Here is a 26,060-nt window from a genome sequence, read left to right as displayed (position 1 = left end):
TAATATGAACTTGGTCTTAGACCAAATTGGGCTATCTTCTGTATACCACCCCTACCTTGTCACAACACAACTGATTGACTTAAGCACATTAAGAATGAATGAAATTCTTCAAATTAACAAGGCACACCTGTTAACTGAAAAGCATTCCCGGTGACTCATGAAGCTGGTTGAGAGAATGCCAAGAGTGTGCAACACTAACAATTTATTTATTTATTTTTTCCATTGCAAAGCTGACATCAAGGCCAAGGGTAACTACTTTGAATAATGTAAAATACATCTTTATTTGTTTAACACTTTTTTGGTTACTACATGATTCCATTGGTGTGATTTCATAGTTTTGATGTCTTCACTATCATTCTACAACGTAGAAAATTGTCAAAATAAAGAAAAACCCTTGAATGAGTAGGTGTCCAAACTTTTGACTGGTACTGTGTGTAATTCCTTTTCGCATCTATTTACACGCTCTCCTCCTCTCACCTTTTCCCTTCGCTTGTGGACTTCAGTGCACAACACATCAGGTGTCTGTGACCAGGCAAAAAAAACCTTTCCAAGCCAAACCTTCATATCATGACCGCTAACCGCATACAACATACATCACTGTCATGTCATAGTCAACATAGTTACTAGGACTAACGCACTAGTAAACCCACTATAATCATGCAGTACAGTGTACAGTCAGTAGCAAGCAGTTTCATCGGCAGGCCCCGGTGGCAATAAATGAATAATTGACTTGGAAGACTTCCAGTGTTGGATAGCCATAGCCAGCTAGCTAACATAGCATCCCTCTCTGTTGGATAGCCATAGCCAGCTAGCTAACATAGCATCCCTCTCTGTTGGATAGCCATAGCCAGCTAGCTAACATAGCATCCCTCTCTGTTGGATAGCCATAGCCAGCTAACATAGCATCACTCTCTGTTTGAGCCGGGTGTTTGAATATGCTAAACTAGTTACCTGCATTCAATGTTAGTATGTGAAACAAAAAAATGACTAAGAAATATAGCTCTCTCGCTCTTGCTTTTCTGTTCAACTATTTTCTTTCTCTTTGAGTCAACTACTCACCACATCATATGCACTGCAGTGCTAGCTAGCTGTAGCTTATGCTTTCAGTACTAGATTCATTCTCTGATCCTTTGATTGGGTGAACAGCATGTCAGTTGATTGTTGAAAGAGCTCCGATACTGTAGGTTGGAGGACGTCCTCTGGAAGCTGTCATAATTACTGTGTAAGTCTATAGAAGGGGGTGATAACCATTAATGTACCCAGAGGAGGACCGAAGCTAGCTGTCCTCCGGCTGCACCATGGTGCTACCCAACAGAGTGCTACTGAGGCTACTGTAGACCTTCATTGCAAAACAGTGAGGTTTAATCAATTATTTGCTGACTTGAATATATTTAGCATAATTAACTAAAAAGGATAACTTTTGTAATGTTTCAATATTTTTATGAATTTCACTGAGGAGGATGGTCCTCCCCTTCCTCCTCTGAGGAGCCTCCCCTGCTGCCCAGCTAACGTTATGCTAGATGCTAGGCTAATTAATAGGCTGTAATCATGTTCCCACTGCAAGCATAGCTTAGCGTAGCGGCCCTTATTAACAACCATAGAAATATTGGCTAATTGTTCATCAGTGAGTGCACGGCTAAGTGTTCTGTGGGCTGAGAAATCCCTTCGGAGAGAAAGAGCAGGGTTGCGTTCAGTATGGCAGAACATTGTGGAATGTTCAGATCAAAATATCTTGAGTAGAACAAGCCTAGATGGAGCCCAGTGGCGCAGTATGTAACATGTCTTTCAATCCCCTTGGTGGGTTGTGAACTCGAGCTCAACTCTAGTAGTAGTCCTGTCATCACTATCGTCAACTTGTTGTGTGAGATAACACCACAGAGAAAACCTCACACCTCACAGTGTGTGTGTGTGTTTAACCAAAAGTCCCCACAAGAATAGCAAACAAACAAACATTTTGTTAGTCCCCACAAGGACACATGGTATTTCTAGGGGGTTTAGGGTTAAGGTTCAAATTATTGTTAGAATTAGCTTAAGGAGCTAGGGTTAGGGTTAGGAGCTAGGGTTAGGTTTAAGGCTACTCCTAACCCTAGGGTTAGGTTAAGGTTAGATTTTGGGGTTAAGGTTAGGGAAAATAGGATTTTGAATGGGACTGAACTATGTATCCCCACAAGGTTAGTTAAACAAGACTGTGTTTGTTTGTGTGTTGATACTCTAGAGGAAGACGAACCCCACTGAGCCACCTGACAGACCTCAGTGTGTGTGTGTGTGTGTGTGTGTGTGTGTGTGTGTGTGTGTGTGTGTGTGTGTGTGTGTGTGTGTGTGTGTGTGTGTGTGTGTGTGTGTGTGTGCCCATGAGAGAGAGGATGTTTTTCCTGTGATGTGTTATTGTGTTTACCCCATCGTGGTGTAGAGACACTCCTCATCCTGTCCTACTGGTTGTATCACATCATCAATGTCTATACATAACTCAGAGCTCCCGACAGGAATCTATGGAATGGGCCACACACACACACACACACACACACACACACACACACACACACACACACACACACACACACACACACACACACACACACACACACACACACACACACACACACACACACACACACACACACACACACACACACACTTAGTGCCATGACACCAAAAACACAGTGAGAATGAAGCAAACTGTGACAATTTCCACAGTGAAGGCTCTCCCTTTCTAACCCAATCTCTCCTGCTCCCCATCCTCTCGCCCCCGCCATCCCTCTCCCTCGCCCCGTCCATCCCTCTCCCCCGCCCCGCCCATCCCTCTCCCCCGCCCCGCCCCGCCATCCCTCTCCCCCGCCATCTCTCTCCCTCTCCCCCACCATCTCTCTCCCTCTCCCCCTCCATCCCTCTCCCTCTCCCCCGCCATCTCTCTCCCTGTACCCCGCCATCTCTCTCCCTCTACCCCACCATCTCTCTCCCTCTCCCCGCCATCTCTCTCCCTCTACCTCACCATCTCTCTCCCTCTCCCCCACCATCTCTCTCCCTCTACCCCACCATCTCTCTCCCTCTACCTCACCATCTCTCTCCCTCTCCCCCGCCATCTCGCTCCCTCTACCCCACCATCTCTCTCCCTCTACCTCACTATATCTCTCCCTCTACCTCACCATCTCCTACCCCACCATCTCTCTCCCTCTCCCCCGCCATCTCTCCCCCTCTACCCCACCATCTCTCTCCCTCTACCTCACCATCTCTCTCCCTCTCCCCCGCCATCTCTCTCCCTCTACCCCACCATCTCTCTCCCTCTACCTCACCATCTCTCTCCCTCTACCTCACCATCTCTCTCCCTCTACCTCACCATCTCTCTCCCTCTCCCCCGCCATCTCTCTCCCTCTCCCCCACCATCTCTCTCCCTCTACCCCACCATCTCTCTCCCTCTACCCCACCATCTCTCTCCCTCTCCCCCGCCATCTCTCTCCCTTTACCTCACCATCTCTCTCCCTCTACCTCACCATCTCTCTCCCTCTACCTCACCATCTCTCACCCTCTACCTCACCATCTCCTACCTCACCATCTCTCTCCCTATTCCCCGCCATCTCGCTCCCTCTACCCCACCATCTCTCTCCCTCTACCCCACCATCTCTCTCCCTCTACCCCACCATCTCTCTCCCTCTACCCCACCATCTCTCTCCCTCTACCCCACCATCTCTCTCCCTCTACCCCACCATCTCTCTCCCTCTACCTCACCATCTCCTACCTCACCATCTCTCTCCTTCTCCCCCGCCATCTCTCTCCCTCTACCCCACCATCTCTCTCCCTCTACCCCCCCATCTCTCTCCCTCTACCTCACCATCTCCTACCTCACCATCTCTCTCCCTCTCCCCCGCCATCTCAATCCCTCTACCCCACCATCTCTCTCCCTCTACCCCACCATCTCTCTCCCTCTACCCCACCATCTCTCTCCCTCTACCTCACCATCTCTCTCCCTCTCCCCCGCCATCTCTCTCCCTCTACCCCACCATCTCTCTACCTCTACCCCACCATCTCTCTACCTCTACCTCACCATCTCTCTCCCTCTCCCCCGCCATCTTTCTCCCTCTACCCCTCCATCTCTCTCCCTCTACCCCACCATCTCTCTCCCTCTACCCCACCATCTCTCTCCCTCTACCTCACCATCTCCTACCTCACCATCTCTCTCCCTCTCCCCGCCATCTCTCTCCCTCTACCCCACCATCTCTCTCCCTCTACCCCACCATCTCTCTCCCTCTCCCCTGCCATCTCTCTCCCTCTACCCCACCATCTCTCTCCCTCTACCCCACCATCTCTCTCCCTCTACCCCACCATCTCTCTCCCTCTACCCCACCATCTCTCTCCCTCTCCCCCGCCATCTCTCTCCCTCTACCCCGCCATCTCTCTCCCTCTACCCCACCATCTCTCTCCCTCTACCTCACCATCTCTCTCCCTCTACCCCACCATCTCTCTCCCTCTCCCCCGCCATCTCTCTCCCTCTACCTCGCCATCTCTCTCCCTCTCCCCCGCCATCTCTCTCCCTCTACCCCACCATCTCTCTCCATCTACCCCACCATCTCTCTCCCTCTACCTCACCATCTCTCTCCCTCTCCCCCACCATCTCTCTCCCCCTACCCCACCATCTCTCTCCCTCTACCTCACCATCTCTCTCCCTCTACCTCACCATCTCCTACCCCACCATCTCTCTCCCTCTCCCCCGCCATCTCTCTCCCTCTCCCCCACCATCTCTCTCCCTCTACCCCACCATCTCTCTCCCTCTACCCCACCATCTCTCTCCCTCTACCCCACCATCTATCTCCCTCTCCCCCGCCATCTCTCTCCCTCTACCCCACCATCTCTCTCCCTCTACCCCACCATCTCTCTCCCTCTCCCCCGCCATCTCTCTCCCTCTACCCCGCCATCTCTCTCCCTCTACCTCACCATCTCTCTCCCTCTCCCCCACCATCTCTCTCCCTCTCCCCGCCATCTCTCTCCCTCTACCCCACCATCTCTCTCCCTCTACCTCACCATCTCTCTCCCTCTACCTCACCATCTCTCTCCCTCTACCCCACCATCTCTCTCCCTCTACCTCACCATCTCCTACCTCACCATCTCTCTCCCTCTCCCCCACCATCTCTCTCCCTCTACCCCACCATCTCTCTCCCTCTACCTCACCATCTCCTACCTCACCATCTCTCTCCCTCTCCCCCACCATCTCTCTCCCTCTCCCCCGCCATCTCTCTCCCTCTACCCCACCATCCAAGACCTTGCCAAGGCTTTCGACTCTGTCAATCACCGTATTCTTATTGGCAGACTCAGTAGCCTCGGTTTTTCGGATGACTGCCTTGCCTGGTTCACCAATTACTTTGCAGACAGAGTTCAGTGTGTCAAATCGGAGGGCATGCTGTCCGGTCCTCTGGCAGTCTCTATGGGGGTGCCACAGGGTTCAATTCTCGGGCCGACTCTTTTCTCTGTATATATCAATGATGTTTCTCATGCTGCGGGCGATTCCCTGATCCACCTCTACGCAGACGACACCATTCTATATACTTCCGGCCCGTCCTTGGACACTGTGCTATCTAACCTCCAAACGAGCTTCAATGCCATACAGCACTCCTTCCGTGGCCTCCAACTGCTCTTAAACGCTAGTAAAACCAAATGCATGCTTTTCAACCGTTCGCTGCCTGCACCCGCACGCCTGACCAGCATCACCACCCTGGATGGTTCCGACCTTGAATATGTGGACATCTATAAGTACCTAGGTGTCTGGCTAGACTCTAAACTCTCCTTCCAGACCCATATCAAACATCTCCAATCGAAAATCAAATCAAGAGTCGGCTTTCTATTCCGCAACAAAGCCTCCTTCACTCACGCCGCCAAACTTACCCTAGTAAAACTGACTATCCTACCGATCCTCGACTTCGGCGATGTCATCTACAAAATTGCTTCCAACACTCTACTCAGCAAACTGGATGCAGTTTATCACAGTGCCATCCGTTTTGTCACTAAAGCACCTTATACCACCCACCACTGCGACTTGTATGCTCTAATCGGCTGGCCCTCGCTACATATTCGTCGCCAGACCCACTGGCTCCAGCTCATCTACAAGTCCATGCTAGGTAAAGCTCCGCCTTATCTCAGTTCACTGGTTACGATGGCAACACCCATCCGTAGCACGCGCTCCAGCAGGTGTATCTCACTGATCATCCCTAAAGCCAACACCTCATTTGGCCGCCTTTCGTTCCAGTTCTCTGCTGCCTGTGATTGGAACGAATTGCAAAAATCGCTGAAGTTGGAGACTTTTATCTCCCTCACCAACTTCAAACATCTGCTATCTGAGCAGCTAACCGATCGCTGCAGCTGTACATAGTCTATTGGTAAATAGCCCACCCATTTGCACCTACCTCATCCCCATACTGTTTTTATTTATTTATTTTTCTGCTCTTTTGCACACCAATATCTCTACCTTTACATAACCATCTGATCATTTATCACTCCAGCGTTAATCTGCATAATTGTAATTATTTGCCTACCTTCTCATGCCTTTTGCACACAATGTATATATAGACTCCCCTTTTTTCTACTGTGTTATTGACTTGTTAATTGTTTACTCCATGTGTAACTCTGTGTTGTCTGTTCACACTGCTATGCCTTATCTTGGCCAGGTCGCAGTTGCAAATGAGAACTTGTTCTCAACTAGCCTACCTGGTTAAATAAAGGTGAAATAAAATAAAAAAATAAATAAAAAAATCTCTCTCCCTCTACCTCACCATCTCTCTCCCTCTCCCCCACCATCTCTCTCCCACGCCATCCCTCTCCCTTTACCCCACCATCTCTCTCCCTCTATCCCACCATCTCTCTCCCTCTACCTCACCATCTCTCTCCCTCTCCCCGCCATCTCTCTCCCTCTACCCCACCATCTCTCTCCCTCTACCCCACCATCTCTCTCCCTCTCCCCTGCCATCTCTCTCCCTCTACCCCACCATCTCTCTCCCTCTCCCCCACCATCTCTCTCCCTCTACCTCACCATCTCTCTCCCTCTACCCCACCATCTCTCTCCCTCTATCCCACCATCTCTCTCCCTCTCCCCCGCCATCTCTCTCCCTCTACCCCACCATCTCTCTCCCTCTACCCCACCATCTCTCTCCCTCTACCCCACCATCTCTCTCCCTCTACCCCACCATCTCTCTCCCTCTACCCCACCATCTCTCTCCCTCTACCCCACCATCGCTCTCCCTCTACCCCACCATCTCTCTCCCTCTACCTCACCATCTCTCTCCCTCTACCCCACCATCTCTCTCCCTCTGTTTCAGCAGAAGTGACAGAAGCACATTCCCAGCCATACAGTCTCTTCACAATGTTTGCCCTATTCCGAACATACACTGTATACACAAAACATTAGGAACATCTTCCTAATATTGAGTTGCACCCTCTTTTGTCCTCAGAACAGCCTCAATTAATCAGGGCATGGACTCTACAAGGTGTGGAAAGTGTTCCACAGGGATGATGGCCCATGTGGACTCCAATGCTTCCTACAGTTGTGTCAAGTTGGCTGGATGTCTTTTGGGTGGTGGACCATTCTTGATACACACGGGAAACTGTTGAGTGTGAAAAACCCAGGAGCGTTACAGTTCTTGACACAAACCGGTACACCTGACACCTACTACCGTACCCCATTCAAAGGCACTTAAATCTTTTGTCTTCCCCACTCACCCTCTGAATGGCACACATACACAATCCATGTCTGAATTGTCTTAATTAAGGCTTAATTAAAAATCCTTCTTTAACCTGTCTCCTCCCCTTCATCTACACTGACTGAAGTGGATTTAACAAGTGACATCAATAAGGGATCATAACTTGTCTATGTCATGGAAAGAGCATGTGTTTTTATGTGTTGTACACTCAGTGTAGATTTTGTGTGTGTGTGTGTGTGTGCACCCGTGCGTGTTTGTCACCTGTTTGCAAACATCCAATTACTGCCTAAAAGCTTGCCTTGTATTCCACATAGAGAAAGAGAGAGAGAGAGAGAGAGTAAACTGTAGAATGCTGGAATTTTTTAAAGACTATTAATCTGGGAAAATGTGCAGACACACTGGTATAGGGAAAGTGAGATTCCCGGTGTGGGAATGTGGTGTTGGGATTGTAGGGATGAAGGAGTAACCATCTTTGGAATGTTGAGCAGCCCGAGATTAATCCCTGATAATCTGATTGGATTAAAACACAACGACCTGTCTGGTCAGTCACGCACCCACACACAGTTCACCCTGCAGTGATCTACGCTGTGAAGCTTAAACAGCGAGTGATCCAGGCAGATTGACAGGCATGCTAATTGAATCCTCCCCCTCCACACTCTCTGCCTTCACTCTCACCATCCTCTTCTGTCCCTCGTTCCCATCTTCCTATGCCCTCCCCTTCTCTTACACTACCATCCTCTTCTACTCTCTTCCTCCTCTACCCTTTCCATCCCCTCATCATCCTCCACCCCCCATCCGCTCCACTCCTCTTTCCCCTCCTCCCATATATAGCCATTCATTAGGACAGACAGTTGTCCATTAGGTAAAACAGACATTTTAGAAATTGCAGTAAATCTTCCATGAAAAAAGACATTTGGCCTAATGTAGAAACCACGCTCTGACAAATAGAGAGAAATAGGGGGACAAGAGAGAGAGAGATGGAGAGGGGTAAGAGAGAGAGAGATGGAGAGGGGGAAGAGAGAGAGAGAGATGGAGAGGGGGAAGATAGAGATGGAGAGGGGGAAGAGAGAGAGAGAGATGGAGAGGGGGAAAAGAGAGAGAGAGAGAGATGGAGAGGGGGAAGATAGAGATGGAGAGGGGGAGAGGGGGAGAGAGAGAGAGATGGAGAGGGGGAAAGAGAGAGAGATGGAGAGGGGGAAGATAGAGATGGAGAGGGGGAAGAGAGAGAGAGAGATGGAGAGGGGGAAGAGAGAGAGAGAGAGAGAGATGGAGAGAGGGGAGAGAGAGAGAGAGAGAGAGATGGAGAGGGGATGGAGAGGGGGAAGAGAGAGAGATGGAGAGAGAGAGAGATGGAGAGGGGGATGTAGAGAGAGAGAGAGATGGAGAGAGGGGAGAAGAGAGAGAGAGATGGAGAGGGGGAAGAGAGAGATGGAGCGGGGGAAGAGAGAGAGAGATGGAGAGGAGGAAGAGAGAGAGAGATGGAGAGGGGGAAAGAGAGAGATATTGACAGGGGAAAGACAGAGAGAGATGGAGAGGAGGAAGAGAGAGAGAGAGATGGAGAGGGGGAAAGAGAGAGAGAGATGGAGAGGAGGAAGAGAGAGAGAGAGAGGGGGAAGAGAGAGAGCGATGGAGAGGGGGAAAGAGAGAGATGGAGAGGGGGAAAGAGAGAGAGATGGAGAGGGGAAGAGAGAGAGAGATGGAGAGGAGGAAGAGAGAGAGAGATGGAGAGGGGGAAAGAGAGAGAGAGATGGAGAGGAGGAAGAGAGAGAGAGATGGAGAGGGGGAAATATAGAGAGAGATGGAGAGGGGGAAAGAGAGAGAGAGAGATGGAGAGGAGGAAGAAAGAGAGAGATGGAGAGGGGAAAGAGAGAGAGAGATGGAGAGGAGGAAGAGAGAGAGAGATGGAGAGGACGAAGAGAGAGAGAGATGGAGAGGAGGAAGAGAGAGAGAGATGGAGAGGGGGAAAGAGAGAGAGAGATGGAGAGGAGGAAGAGAGAGAGAGATGGAGAGGGGGAAATATAGAGAGAGATGGAGAGGGGGAAAGAGAGAGAGAGAGATGGAGAGGAGGAAGAAAGAGAGAGATGGAGAGGGGAAAGAGAGAGAGAGATGGAGAGGAAGAGAGAGAGAGATGGAGAGGACGAAGAGAGAGAGAGAGATGGAGAGGGGGAAGAGAGAGAGAGATGGAGAGGGGGAAAAGAGAGAGAGATGGAGAGGGGGAAGAGAGAGAGAGATGGAAAGGGGGAAATATAGAGAGAGATGGAGAGGGGGAAAGAGAGAGAGATGGAGAGGAGGAAGAGAGAGAGAGATGGAGAGTAGGAAGAGAGAGAGAGATAGAGAGGAGGAAGAGAGAGAGATGGAGAGGGGGAAGAGAGAGAGAGATGGAGAGGAGGAAGAGAGAGAGAGATGGAGAGGGGGAAGAGAGAGTGAGAGATGGAGGAGGAAGAGAGAGAGAGATGGAGAGGGGGAAAGAGAGAGAGATGGAGAGGGGGAAGAGAGAGAGAGAGATGGGGAAGAGAGAGAGAGATGGAGATGGGGAAGAGAGAGAGAGAGATGGAGAGGAGGAAGAGAGAGAGAGATGGAGAGGGGGACGAGAGAGAGAGAGATGGAGAGGGGGAAGAGAGAGAGAGATGGATAGGGGGAAGAGAGAGAGAGATGGATGGGGGAAGAGAGAGAGAGAGAGAGAGAGAGAGGACCAACAGCTATAAATCCACCAAGCAGAAAGCATGTCTGCTGTTTGATTAGAAAATGACACCATCACAGAGGGAGATCGAGAGAGGAGGGTAAGAGAGAGAGAGATGGCGAAAGAAAGAGGGAGAGAGAGAGAAAATTAGTGTTGAGGACACAAAGACACACACACAAAGCACATTGTGGAGAAACTGATGTGAGCAGATAAACTTCCTCCCTCCAGCCTCTGGAGTAGCTAGACGCATCATCACCTCTGACCATCACAGAGCCTTGTGCCAGGAATACCAGCAGTACAGTGTATGTGTGTAACCAGCGGAAGTAATCACCTGGTTTAGAGTGGAGTCAACCCCCGCAGGGGTCCTCTTACATCAACAAAAGTCTACACAGACAGACAGACGAAACAGAGAGAGGGACAGGAGCCAAATCTTCTCTGACTTAAAGTGATGGTAGTTTCCTCTGCCAATCTGTCTAACAGTCTGTCTGCGTAGAGATCCCTGAAGATAAAGGAGTAAGCTATGTAGCAATGCATGTCTGCAAGCTAAGATCTGCTTTTCCAAAAGAAACGTTTTCTTTCAGTAGAATCATCAATTCAATTTTGTCGTTGCAACATTTCTGATCCAATGTTGATTCAGTGGTTTACAGTAATCAATATTCAACACGTTTCAAGCGTTTTACAAGCCACTAAAACGATGCATCACTGTTCGATATGCAACAATGTTGAAGAAGGATCAAGACCTACTATTTTAATACTGCTTAGTTTGACAGCATGATTCTCTTATAGCTAATTCGAGTTGACAGTTAGGTTACCCTATAAATCTATCCCTTCGGATATGGTAAAAATTCACATGACAGTCTGTCATTAAAACACAGTCAAAACAAACTGCGGCGGATCTGCTGCCACAGTAAGTCCACATACAGAGTGAGAGAGAATCGCCCAGGCACGCTCCCTAATGACGTGATCATACCACCCGATTATTAATGATCTTCAACAATTGTCAAGTGTCGGAGACCCACAGGCTGTGCACGCTTTTGATCCAGCCCAACACTCCTGAAACAACAAGTCAACTAGCCTATTTTATCTCACCTTTCATTTTTCATCCTGGTCTCCTTTTTATCTAGAACTCCAGGAACACAATTTTTTAGCTCGGTCCAGTCCGCGTGTAAGCCACAACTCCAACCGGTGGAGAACCGGGAGAATAACCAGGTCTCTTTTCGGTTGGGTCGATAACAGGTACACTTCTTCTGACCCGGTCTACAGTCACACGGAACCTCCAACCTCACATTCTGAACCAGGTGTCTCCCGAACGTTGTCCCTCCTGTCTTCTGAATGTGTAAAAACACGATCACGTCTTCTCCTTTGATTTCAAATTCCACCGTTCGCTCCAAATCCCGGACTGGGAAGTAGTATTTCTTGACGTAGTGCGGGTCTGGGGAAGGGAAAATGTCCCCACCATCGTCCTCCTCAGTGAAATATCCGTGTGGTGAGCCGAAATTGATAACCCCAGGCGCGACGTATTGATATAAGATCAGCATAAAACAGACGGAGCCGACTACAATTAGGAGAAATTTGCTGCTCGCCTCAACCATGGTCCTTCCAATGCTGTGTAAACGTTACCATTTCCCGGTAAACCGACTCGAAGGGATCAGAACAGCGTAACTAGAATTAATTCCTGTTGTTGTACTCTCTCTCCCCAAGCAAGCGGAACAGGACGCGGTCATATCAATGGGGTAGAAGCGATTATGTGAATATAATGTAACTAAACTAAGCGTATTTACAGAGTACAGAGAGACCCGTAAAATCCAGAGCAACAATGTGTGCTCTCCGTTTGCTCTCGTCCCTGTGTTGTTGCATGTGTGTTTAAAGTCCTCGTCGCTGCATTATTATTGAGCTATGTACCCAGGATCCTCAGCGAAATAACCTACCTTCTTTCAGCACAACACACACATTCCCAGTCTCTCTCTCTCTCTTTCTCTCTCACACACACACACACACACACACACACACGCACGCACGCACGCACGCACGCACGCACACACACACACACACACACACACACAACAGGACAAATTAAAATTTTGAGGAACAAGATCCGCATTGCATTCTACAAGTAGTCTAGTTCTACTATAGTTTATTAACTTGTAGTTTATATACAATTAAATGAAATCTATTTAAGGTTCTAAAGAATGGTGCTGCTTTATTTAATACCCAAAGAAAACACAATTATAATAGGTACTAATTATGTAATTACCATTTTACAATGTCATTTCTTCGTGGTTTATCAGGTAGAAAACAGACTGTCAAATAAAGTTTTACCTATCCCACCAGACGTTGTTTTATGGTAAAACCAGCCGCAAACCACTTAGCAAACAGCAATGTACGGTTAGAGTATTCAAGTGTCCAGCAGAAATGAGAAGTCAACTAAATGATCAAACAAAAACAGAAGTGTCAGAGAGCAAACGCAGAACATTTTCTTTTAAAATATGTTTTCATTCATTAACCCAAACTCAGCAAAAAAATAAATGCCCCTTTTTCAGGACCCTGTCTTTCAAGGATAATTCGTAAAAATCCAAATAACTTCACAGATCTTCATTGTGAAGGGTTTAAACACTGTTTCCCATGCTTGTTCAATGAACCATAAACAATTCATGAACATGCACCTGTGGATCGGTCGTTAAGACACTAACAGCTTACAGACTGTATGCAATTAAGGTCACAGTTATGAAAACTTAGGACACTAAAGAGGCCTTTCTACTGACTCTGAAGAAAAACACCAAAAGAAAGATTCCCAGGGTCCCTGCTTATCTGCGTGAACTTGCCTTAGGCATGCTGCAAGGAGACATGAGGACTGCAGATGTGGCCAGGGCAATAAATTGCAATGTCCGTACTGTGAGACGCCTAAGACAGCACTACAGAGAGACAGGATGTACAGCTGATCGTCATCGCAGTGGCAGACCACGTGTAACAACACCTGCACAGGATCAGTACATCCGAACATCACACCTGCGGGACAGGTACAGGATGGCAACAACAACTGGCCATGTTACACCAGGAATGCACAATCCCTCCATCAGTGCTCAGACTGTCTGCAATAGGCTGAGAGAAGCTGGATTAAGGGCTTGTAGGCCTGTTGTAGGCAGGTCCTCACCAGACATCACCGACAACAACTTCGCCTATGGGCACAAGCCCACCGACGCTGGACCAGACAGGACTGGCAAAAAAGTGCTCTTCAGCGACGAGTTGCGGTTTGGTTGGATTTGCGTTTATTGTCGAAGAAATTAGCGTTACACCGAGGCCTGTACTCTGCAGTGGAATCGATTTGGAGGTGGAGGGTCCGTCATGGTCTAGGGCGGTGTGTCACAGCATCATTGGACTGAGCTTGTTGTCATTGCAGGCAATCTCAGCATTGTGCGTTACAAGGAAGACATCCTCATGTGGTACCCTTCCTGCAGGCTCATCCTGACATGACCCTCCAGCATGACAATTCCACCAGCCATACTGCTCGTTCTGTGCATGATTTCCTACAGGACAGGAATGTCAGTGTTCTGCCATGGCCCGCGAAGAGCCCAGTGTGGGGTAACATCTCACAGCAAGAACTGACAAATCTGGTGCAGTCGATGAGGAGGAGATGCATTGCAATGGTTAATGCAGCTGGTGGCCACACCAGATACTGACTGTTACTTTTGATTTTGACCCCCCTCCTTTGTTCAGGGACACAATATTCAATTTCTGTTAGTCACATGTCTGTGTCACATGTCACATGTCAGTTTATGTCTCAGTTGTTGAATCTTGCTATGTTCATACAAATATTTACACATGTTAAGTTTGCTGAAAATATATGCAGTTGACAGTGAGAGGACGTTTCTTTTTTTGCTGAGTTCATATTCCTGGTCAGGTCATATGGTCAGGCAAATCCCTGGTCACAAAACACGAATATGGAAACAAGGCTTCTGAACTAATCCTTTACATCAAAAATATCAAAATACCATGACCTCTACAAAATAGGTATTTGTCAAGGCTTGTTTTCTTTTTTTGCTGAGTTTAGATTAGGCCTATTATAAATAGGCTGAACAATTACCACATAGGTAATACTAGGCTACCTATTGATTAATTTAACCATGTGGTATTGTATTTTATATATATATAGCCTACCACTGAAGAAGGCTGGGGTGTTCCTGGATTCCTGGATTGCCATTATTAATAGAAATTTTTTTTTTTTTAAAGAACCCACAAGATCACAAAAAGACTAACAAAATTTCCCGGAAACATAGAACCAACCTCTCTGTGTAATATTTGGTATATATACTGCGCTGTTCGCGTTCTACTGTTCTACTGCTAGAGGGAAGCGCTGAGCAACGCTGGTCTTTTTCCCCCAGACCGAACAAGTTGTCAGGCGCATATTTAGGCCAAAATACTTCCCCCAGGCTATTTTTGTGAACAAGTTTTGACTTATCAGATGTTAGATTGGGAAAAATACTTGTTTCAAGCTCTAGATGTGGAGATAAATATTGTGTTACAGCTGAGCTGACACTAGTTTTCTGTAGGCCCATCTTTCCCTTTCTGTCTGTGTGGTTGGAGGTTAGAAACAATTAACCTAACCTTGATTAAGCTGAATTAATGTCTGGCTTTAAAGGCACAGTTGTATGATTTTGATTGTCATTGTAATGTTCTGATTCTTTCTTTCTTTCTTTCTTTCTTTCTTTCTTTTTTTCTGTCTCAGAAAGTATTCAGACCCCTTGACTTTTTTCACATGTTGATACGTTACAGCCTTATTCTAAAATGGATTTAAAAAATAAATGTCTCATCAATCTACACACAATACCCCATAATAACAAAGCAATTTATTTATTTACATTTTTTTTTAGCAAATGTCTTAAAAAAGAGGAAATATGACATTTACATAAGTATTCTTGAGTACCCTCTTGAGTACCCTTTACTCAGTACTTTATTGAAGGATCTTTGGAAGCGATTACAGCCTAGAGTCTTCTTGGGTATGACCCTACAAGCTTGGCACACCTGTGTGTAGGGAGTTTCTCCCATTCTTCTCTGCAGATCCTCTCAATCTCTGTTAAGATGGATGGGGAGCATCGCTGCACAGCTATTTTCAGGTCTCTCCAGAGAAGTTCGATCAGGTTCAAGTCCGGGCTCTGGCTGGGCCACTCAAGGACATTCAGAGACTTGTCCCAAAGCCACTCCTGCTTTGTCTTGGCTGTGTGCTTAGGGTCATTGTCCTGTTGGAAGGTGAACCTTCGCGCCAGTCTGAGGTCCTGATTGTTCTGGAGCAGGTTTTCATCAAGGATCTCTCCATACTTTGCTCCATTCATCTTTCCCTTGATTCTGATCAGTCTCCTAATCCCTGCCGCTGAAAAACATCCCCACAGCATGATGCTCTCAACCAGCCTCATGAGGCAGTCACCTGGAATGCCTTTCAATTAACAGGTGTGCCTTGGTAAAAGTTAAATAGTGGAATATCTTTCCTTCTTTGAGCAAATCAGCTGTGTTGTGAAACAGTAGGGGTGGTATACAGAACATAGACTTATTTGGTAAAAAGCCATGTCCATATTATGGCAAGAACAGCTAAAATATGTAAAGATAAATGACAGTCCATCATTAGTTTAAGATTTGAAGGTCAGTCAAGCCGGAACATTTTAAGAACTTTGAACGTTTCTTCAAGTTCATTTGCAAAAACCATCAAGCGCTATGATGAAACTGGCTCTCATGAGGACCGCCACAGGAAAGGAAGACCCAGAGTTACCTCTGCTGAGTTACCAGCCTCAGTAATTGCATTCTAAATCAATGCTTCCGAGAGCTCAAGAAACAGACACATCTCAACATCAACTGTTCAGAGGAGACTGCTTGAATCAGGCCTTCATGGTTGAATTGCTGCAAAGAAACCACTACTAAAGGACACCAATAATAAGAAGAGACTTGCTTTGACCAAAACACATGAGCAATGGACATTAGACCAGTGGAAATATGTCCTTTGGTCTGATGAGTACAAATTTGAGATTTTTGGTTCCGACAGCCATGTGTTTGTGAGACGCAGAGTAGTTGAACAGATGATCTCCGCATGTGTGGTTCCCACCGTGAAACATGGAGGAGGAGGTGTGATGGTGTGGGGGTGCTCTGCTGGTGACACTGTCAGTGATTATTTTTTTTTTATTCAAGGCACACTTAACCAGCATGGCTACCACAGCATTCTGCAGCGATACGCCATCCCATCTGGTTTGTGCTTAGTGGGACTATCATTTGTTTTTCAACAGGACAATGACCCAAAACACACCTCCAGGCTGTGTAAGGGCTATTTGACCAAAAAGGACAGTGATGGAGTGATGTATCAGATGACCTGGCCTCCACAATCACCCGACCTCAACCCAATTGAGATAGTTTGGGATGATTGGACTGCAGAGTGAAGATAAAGCAGCCAACAAGTGCTCAGCATATGTGGGAACTCCTTCAAGACTGTTGGAAAAGCATTCCAGGTGAAGCTGGTTGAGAGAATGCCAAGAAAAGCTGTCATCAAGGCAAAGGGTGGCTACTTTGAAGAATCTCAAATATAAAATATATTTTTATTTGTTTAACACTTTTTTGGTTACTACATGATTCCATATGTGTTATTTCATAGTTTGATGTCTTCACTATTATTCTACAATGTAGATAATAGTACAAGTAAAATAAAAGGAAAACCCTGGAATGAGTAGATGTGTCCAAACATTTGACCGGTACTGTATGTAAATAAGGTATTTCTGTTTTTCATATGTAATGAAAAAAATGTAATCTAAAAACTGTTTTTGCTTTGTCGTTATGGGCTATTGTGTTTAGATTGATGAGGACATATTTTTATTGAATCCATTTTAGAATAAGGCTGTAAGGTAACAAAATGTGGATAACGTCAAGGGGTCTGAATACTTCCTGAAAGCACTGTATGCTAACAATGTGTGAGTGTGTGTTGAATAATTCAAAGTGCGTATTTAAATGTATTCTTTATCTTCCAGTGGAACACTGTCATAGTGATGTTATTGTATTTCATCTCCTCTCAGCATTACTGTACTGTCATTATGAGCAGAGTCACTTATGGTTGCCGTGCTGTGTCGTGCCCCCTGGCTTAGTAATACAGCCATGACAGTCTCTTTATCCCCGCAACGACTTTATTGTGTGTGTGTGTGTGTGTGTGTGTGTGTGTGTGTGTGTGTGTATGTAGGCCTATGCATAACCAGTAATAACGTTGTATACAGATCATGTTTTTTTTCTGAAGGGAGTGACCCATGATAACAATAAAAAAGTGTTATTGTAATTTTCCTTCGTCAACACTAACCATGGTTAACCTAGTCTGTTTGATGGTAGGAGACTCATATGGGAAACCTGGCCTGTATCACAAACACATGCTCTGTTCCAGCTATTATTGTGAGCCGTCCTCCCCTCAGCAGCCTCCACTGGTCTGTATAATGGTGGGAGACTCATATGGGAAACCTGGTCTGTATAATGGTGGGAGACTCTTATGACCACAGCTCGTTGTTTGAGTGGAGCGACATCTGATATCATTGCTGCCCTGTTTTAAAGGGAGAGAGAGAGAGAGAGAGATAGAGAGAGATGGAGAGAGAGAGAGAGAGAGAGAGAGAGAGATAGAGAGAGAGAGAGAGATGGAGAGAGAGAGAGAGATAGAGAGCGATAGAGAGAGAGATGGAGAGAGAGCGAGAGAGAGAGAGAGAGAGAGAGAGAGAGAGAGAGAGATGGAGAGAGAGAGAGAACATACATACAGAAAGGCTAATGGCACCCACTCATGTTTCCTTCCATTCTCTCTTTGTAACCCCACACCTCATCTGATACACACAGGGGATTCAAATCGGAGTTCAACATTCAACCCATGTGTAATAACTCTCTCTCCCTCTCACCCAAATGTCAGTGAGGTGACTCTGCACGCTTCTCTCTGCACTTGCCTTGTTTTCCTCCTCTCCCCTCTCTCTCTCTCTGTCTCTCTCTCTGTCTCTCTCTCTGTCTCTCTCTCTCTCTCTCTCTCTCTCTTTCTCTCTTCCCTTGTTCCTTTCTCCTTTACATGACCTTCTCTCCCTCTCCTGGTGGGGGGTTGATGCAACCTCTCCTTCCATCATCATCATCATCATCATCACCTCCATCCATCCCTCTCTCCATTCATCTCTCTCTCCCTTCCTCCATCTCTCCATGGGGCATGCTGCTGTCTAATGTGTTCACTCTGACTCTGTCAGACTTCACTGTAAATAAGATTTCCTAAGGTTTTATGTTGACACAGAGAGAAGGGGAGATGGGCAAAGAGAGAACTAGGGATAGAGAAAGTAGGAGCTAATGTTTGGTAACAGTAAAGCCCTGTTTGTATAGATACATTACTATAAAGGATCCTATGCCGGGCCTTGTGACTGGAACAGAGCTGCATACACACATATAATAGAGTCGCAGTCATTGCTCAGAACTCCTGTGAACACGCACACGCACACATGCACACACACACATGCACACACACACACACACACACACACACACACACACACACACACACACACACACACACACACACACACACACACACACACACACACACACACACATGCACACACACACACACACACACACACACACACACACACACACACACACACACACACACACACACACACACACACACACACACACACACACACACACACACACACACACACACACAACACCCCCCACAGGTACATCTGCCATATTTGTATAAATATGACATTATCCAGCCGGCAGGATACACAGAGGACAGATAACAGAAAATAAAAAGGAAGGTTGTTTAGGAGAAAACTAGTCAAGATAAATACAATATTTTACTTTTATATTTTAAAGTCAAACTTTTTATCAAGTTCCATTTCTTTCTATTACTCCTTCTTTCACTCTTTGCATTTATCTTGTTCTGTCTGTATTTCTCTCTCTCTCTTTCTCTCTCGTTCTTTAACCTTCTCTCCCCGTGGGATCAGCGTTTTCCTTCCGTCCCCACCTTTTTTAAATGATCCCCGTTTCCATCTTTCAATAAATAATTACAGTTTAGGTGATCAATCAAAATGGAGACATTGATAACAGAGAGAAAATACCAATAGTCCCCTGGCACACTGCTCTAATGTCCTAAATACAAGTAGTGGGAGTGTGTGTGCGTATCCGTCTGTGTGTGTGTGTGAGGTGTAAATATGGTCTGTTTTGGTGTGACAGCAGTTTTCAGTGATTGTGAAAGGCATCTGAAAGGAACCAGACAACTGTTTTGGTGTGACAGCAGTTTTCAGTGATTGTGAAAGGCATCTGAAAGGAACCAGAAAACTGTTTTGGTGTGACAGCAGTTTTCAGTGATTGTGAAAGGCATCTGAAAGGAACCAGAAAACTGTTTTGGTGTGACAGCAGTTTTCAGTGATTGTGAAAGGCATCTGAAAGGAACCAGACAACTGTTTTGGTGTGACAGCAGTTTTCAGTGATTGTGAAAGGCATCTGAAAGGAACCAGACAACTGTTTTGGTGTGACAGCAGTTTTCAGTGATTGTGAAAGGCATCTGAAAGGAACCAGACAACTGTTTTGGTGTGACAGCAGTTTTCAGTGATTGTGAAAGGCATCTGAAAGGAACCAGACAACTGACAGCAGTTTTCAGTGATTGTGAAAGGTGACAGACAACTGTTTTGGTGTGACAGCAGTTTTCAGTGATTGTGAAAGGCATCTGAAAGGAACCAGACAACTGTTTTGGTGTGACAGCAGTTTTCAGTGATTGTGAAAGGCATCTGAAAGGAACCAGAAAACTGTTTTGGTGTGACAGCAGTTTTCAGTGATTGTGAAAGGCATCTGAAAGGAACCAGACAACTGTTTTGGTGTGACAGCAGTTTTCAGTGATTGTGAAAGGCATCTGAAAGGAACCAGACAACTGTTTTGGTGTGACAGCAGTTTTCAGTGATTGTGAAAGGCATCTGCAGTTTTCAATTGGAACCAGAAAACTGTTTTGGTGTGACAGCAGTTTTCAGTGATTGTGAAAGGCATCTGAAAGGAACCAGACAACTGTTTTGGTGTGACAGCAGTTTTCAGTGATTGTGAAAGGCATCTGAAAGGAACCAGACAACTGTTTTGGTGTGACAGCAGTTTTCAGTGATTGTGAAAGGCATCTGAAAGGAACCAGACAACTGTTTTGGTGTGACAGCAGTTTTCAGTGATTGTGAAAGGCATCTGAAAGGAACCAGACAACTGTTTTGGTGTGACAGCAGTTTTCAGTGATTGTGAAAGGCATCTGAAAGGAACCAGACAACTGTTTTGGTGTGACAGCAGTTTTCAGTGATTGTGAAAGGCATCTGAAAGGAACCAGACAACTGTTTTGGTGTGACAGCAGTTTTCAGTGATTGTGAAAGGCATCTGAAAGGAACCAGACAACTGTTTTGGTGTGACAGCAGTTTTCAGTGATTGTGAAAGGCATCTGAAAGGAACCAGAAAACTGTTTTGGTGTGACAGCAGTTTTCAGTGATTGTGAAAGGCATCTGAAAGGAACCAGACAACTGTTTTGGTGTGACAGCAGTTTTCAGTGATTGTGAAAGGCATCTGAAAGGAACCAGACAACTGTTTTGGTGTGACAGCAGTTTTCAGTGATTGTGAAAGGCATCTGAAAGGAACCAGACAACTGTTTTGGTGTGACAGCAGTTTTCAGTGATTGTGAAAGGCATCTGAAAGGAACCAGACAACTGTTTTGGTGTGACAGCAGTTTTCAGTGATTGTGAAAGGCATCTGAAAGGAACCAGAAAACTGTTTTGGTGTGACAGCAGTTTTCAGTGATTGTGAAAGGCATCTGAAAGGAACCAGAAAACTGTTTTGGTGTGACAGCAGTTTTCAGTGATTGTGAAAGGCATCTGAAAGGAACCAGACAACTGTTTTGGTGTGACAGCAGTTTTCAGTGATTGTGAAAGGCATCTGAAAGGAACCAGACAACTGTTTTGGTGTGACAGCAGTTTTCAGTGATTGTGAAAGGCATCTGAAAGGAACCAGACAACTGTTTTGGTGTGACAGCTGTTTTCAGTGATTGTGAAAGGCATCTGAAAGGAACCAGACAACTGTTTTGGTGTGACAGCAGTTTTCAGTGATTGTGAAAGGCATCTGAAAGGAACCAGAAAACTGTTTTGGTGTGACAGCAGTTTTCAGTGATTGTGAAAGGCATCTGAAAGGAACCAGAAAACTGTTTTGGTGTGACAGCAGTTTTCAGTGATTGTGAAAGGCATCTGAAAGGAACCAGACAACTGTTTTGGTGTGACAGCAGTTTTCAGTGATTGTGAAAGGCATCTGAAAGGAACCAGAAAACTGTTTTGGTGTGACAGCAGTTTTCAGTGATTGTGAAAGGCATGAAAGGAACCAGACAACTGTTTTGGTGTGACAGCAGTTTTCAGTGAGGAACCAGAAAACTGTTTTGGTGTGACAGCAGTTTTCAGTGATTGTGAAAGGCATCTGAAAGGAACCAGACAACTGTTTTGGTGTGACAGCAGTTTTCAGTGATTGTGAAAGGCATCTGAAAGGAACCAGACAACTGTTTTGGTGTGACAGCAGTTTTCAGTGATTGTGAAAGGCATCTGAAAGGAACCAGACAACTGTTTTGGTGTGACAGCAGTTTTCAGTGATTGTGAAAGGCATCTGAAAGGAACCAGACAACTGTTGCGTGACATATTTTGAAGTTGCTGACGTTGAGTATTATATTACCGTCAATATATGGTCTGTTGGGGGCAAAGTGGCCCATATTACACTGATGTTTTTAAGCATTTTACACTCTATGTACAGTGCCTTCAGTATTCATGCCCCTTTGACTTATTCCACATTTTGATGTGTTACAGCCTGAATTCAAACCAGGTACTGTAGTGACGCCTCTTGCACTGAGATGCAGTGCCTTAGATTGCCGCGCCACTCTGGAGCCACTCTGGATTCGCCCCAACGATAACACTTTGTATTCAGGACAAAAAGTGAATTGCTTTGCTCCATTTTTTGCAGAATTACTTTAGTGACGTGTTGCAAACAGGATGCATGTTTTGGAATATTTGTTTTCTGTACAGACTTCCTTCTTTACACTCTGTCATTTAGGTTAGTATTGTGGAGTAACTACAATGTTGTTGATCCATCCTCAGTTTTCTCCTATCACAGCCATTCAACTCTGTGACTGTTTTAAAGTCACCATTGGCCTCACGGTGAAATCCCTTCGAGGTTTCCATTCAAAGTGTAATTAATAACTTCACCATCCTCAAAGGCATGTTCAATGTCCGTTTCGTTTTTTCACCCATCTACCAATCAGTGCCCTTCTCTTCGGGGCATTGAAAATCTTCCCTGGTCTTTGTGGTTGAATTTGTGTTTGAAATTCACTGCTCTACTGAGGGACCTTACAGATAATTGAATGTGTGTGATACAGGGATGAGAGAGTTATTCAAAAATCATGTTAAACACTCTATTTGCGCGGAGAGTGAGTCCATGCAACTTATTACGCAACTCACCCCTGAACTTATTTAGGCCTGGCATAACAAAAGGGTTGAATTGCTCAAGACATTTCAGCTTTTAATATTTAATGAATTTGGGGGTATGAATACTTTCTGAAGGCACTATATGTGTGTGTGTGTATAACAGTATATATTAGTATACTGTATATCATTAATATTCTCATTTGTTTACTTCAAGCATTATCTGTCCCCTGCACTTTGTTGGATGTTTTTACTTCAGAACCTTCAGCTGTGAACCAGAACGTACGCAACGTTCTTAATCTGAGGAATGACGTTGAGGTTGTTGGTTTCACAATCAACATTGCTGCAGCAAAGCAATATCAGTTAATTTAGATAATCCAAGCCCCCCACACACACACACACACACACACACACACACACACACACACACACACACACACACACACACACACACACACACACACACACACACACACACACACACACACACACACACCTGGTTATGTTGATTTGCTAGTACCTATCTGCATTGGGAGCCCCTGGGCAGCTCTTTTGGTGTGAGTGATTGGTTCCTATCTGCCTTGCCTGGAGGTACAGTGTGGTGCCCAGGCCTCCTGCCAGTCCAAGCCCAGAGAAGAGCGATGATAAGCAGGGAGAAATGGAAGCACTACCCCCCACCCCCCTTTCACTGATGTACCAGCCAAAATGAGTTTCTGTTGCTTGGATGCTACGGAATTTAACACCTTCACACACATCCACACTTGCACAAAGATAGAAATGTGTGTGTGTCTGTGCGTCACTAAGCAGAACCTCATCTAAGCAGTGTGGCTTCCTCAATTAACAAGGTTGCTGATCATCATTAATGACACATACACACACATGGACACATGCACAGACACACCACACTCATCAAAATTCAGTGCTGATCCATTCTATTTCTGTGCTTTTCCAGGAAACCTGAAAGATGAGCTTCCTCCTGTCTCTCCTCCTGTCTCTCCTCCTGTCTCTCCTCCTGTGATCCAGGCTGTATCACGTCTGTCCATGATTGGGAGTCCCATAGGGCGGTGCACAATTGGCCCAGCATCGTCCAGGTTTGGCCAGGATAGACCGTCATTGTAAATAAGAATTTGTTCTTAACTGACTTGCCTAGTTAAATAAAGGTTCAATTAAAAAATGTAAACAATCCTGTCTACATGTTGATGTGTTTCTCCTTTACTTATGTTTCTGATTAATATTGACTAACCTGTTCTACTTGAAGCCGCTGGGACCCAGCAGACTTGAATAACCTCTAATTACATATGCACACGCTCACACACACACACACACACACACACATCAACACAGCCTTCAATATTTCAAATTACTCCCCCAGTTAAAACACCCCTCGCCGTCAGATCACAAATGACAGCAGCAAAACTGACAACTTCAATAAATATGGATGTTATTTGTGTATGTCTCTGTGTGTGTGTGTGTGTGTGTGTGTGTGTGTATATGTCTGTATGTGTATGTCTGTGTGTGTGTGTGTGTGTGTATGTCTGTGTGTGTATGTCTGTGTGTGTGTGTGTCTGTGTGAGTCTGTGTGTGTATGTCTGTGTGCGTCTGTCTGTGTGTGAATATCTCTGTGTGTATTCCTGTGTGTGTCTGTCTGTGTCTGTGTGTGTGTGTGTATCTGTGTGTGTGTCTGAAGTTGCAAATGAACATTGCCATAAATGTCAATGTCATTGTGTTGCCATGTCTCTCTTTCTCTCTCTTTCTCTCTCCTTCTCTTTCTTTCTCTCTCTTTCTCTTTCTTTATCTCTCTTTCTCTTTCTTTCTTTCTTTCTGTGTCTTTCTGTGTCTTTCTCTCTCTTTCTTCCTTCCTTTCTTTCTTACTGTGCGTATGTAACACCATGTGATCTTTCAATGTAAACCATTATTTTTTACACATACCCACTCACCCACACACAGCATTGTAATGTGCTGGGTGGAAAAAACTTTCTGTCTGAAAACATTCCTACTGATTAGTGGAGAATGTGACTGCTAGCTGAACTGGTTTTAGTAATGTGTGTGTGTGTGTGTGTGTGTGGGTGCAATGTATGTGACAGCCAGTGAAATTAGCATGCCCCTTTCTCACATAGATAACACATCGATGTTGCTTTGCATGCAAGAGGGGAGGCTGTGTTATGGTTCATGGGTATACTACCAGCGCAGTCTTAAATACAAAGATATGCTAGTTGGCAGACATCAAACACAGATCTGTGCCCTGTGAATCTCCATCTCTCTTTTCCTCCGTCTCTCTCTTTTTCTCTTTCCCTCTCACGTCCCTTACTTCTTCTCTCTATCCTCACCACCAATCAAAGGAAAATGATACTGATTTGACCAAACATGAAACTAACAGGTGCTCAATCTCTCTCTGCTGTCCAAAGTGCAGAGGAGAGGGAGAGAGAGAGAGAGAGATAAAGAGGGGGAGAGAGAGGGGAGGGAGAGAGAGAGAGAGGAGGAGGAAGAAAGAGAGAGAGAGGTGGAGGGAGAAAGAGGGGGAGGGAGAAAGAGAGCAAGAAAGAGGGGGGGTTTGAGGGAGAGTGAAGGGGGTGAGAGTGTGGGAGAGAGAGAGAAAGAGGGGGAGAGAGAGGGGAGTGAGTGAGTGAGAGAGGGGAAGGGAACAAGAGGGAGGGAGAGAGAGAGGGGGAGGGAGAGAGAGAAGGGGAGGGAGAAAGAGAGCAAGAGAGAGAGAGGGGGGGGTGAGAGGGAGGGGGGTTTGAGGGAGGGATAGGGAGCTAACAGGCTCTCTCTCCATCTAATATTACCCAGTCAGTAAATTAGATGTTAGATAAGGCAACAGAGGAGTTTTGAAGTTGATAAAACAGACTTTACACTTTGAAGAGGAACAGATCAGAAAACAACATTAGAGAAGGAGAGAGCGAGGAGGCTTTGTGGAACAAAGGGGGGCCTTTCACTTTCACTCCCACTCATCCCTTCATCTCTATCCCTCCCTCATCCATCATCCCTTGTTCCTGCTCTCTTTCTATCAAACCGGTCTGTCATTCTGTCACTCTGTCTAATATCATACAGCCTCAGAGCAGAGTATGACTTACCTACTACAGGAGGGCAATCAGTATGTGTGTGTGTGTGTGTGTGTGTGTGTGTGTGTGTGTGTGTGTGTGTGTGTGTGTGTGTGTGTGTGTGTGTGTGTGTGTGTGTGTGTGTGTGTGTGTGTGTGTGCGTGCGTGCGTGCGTGCATGCGCGTGCGCGTGTGTGTGTGTGTGT

General features: G+C 45.9%; 1 protein-coding gene across 1 annotated transcript in view; it reads right to left on the bottom strand.

Annotated features, from left to right (window-relative positions):
• Window positions 1-12,339, bottom strand: part of LOC139412957 (heparan-sulfate 6-O-sulfotransferase 1-A-like) — a 28,976-nt gene extending 16,637 nt beyond the window's left edge. The window contains exon 1 of the mRNA XM_071159870.1: window positions 11,449-12,339. Coding sequence (XP_071015971.1) covers window positions 11,449-11,951 — 503 coding nt within the window. The 5' untranslated portion in view covers window positions 11,952-12,339. The remainder of the gene's footprint in view (window positions 1-11,448) is intronic.
• Between the last annotated feature and the right edge of the window lie 13,721 nt (window positions 12,340-26,060).

Source organism: Oncorhynchus clarkii, chromosome 7 (assembly GCF_045791955.1).
Source record: "Oncorhynchus clarkii lewisi isolate Uvic-CL-2024 chromosome 7, UVic_Ocla_1.0, whole genome shotgun sequence".
Lineage (NCBI taxonomy): Eukaryota > Metazoa > Chordata > Actinopteri > Salmoniformes > Salmonidae > Oncorhynchus > Oncorhynchus clarkii.
This window is presented reverse-complemented; position numbering and strand designations above follow the sequence as displayed.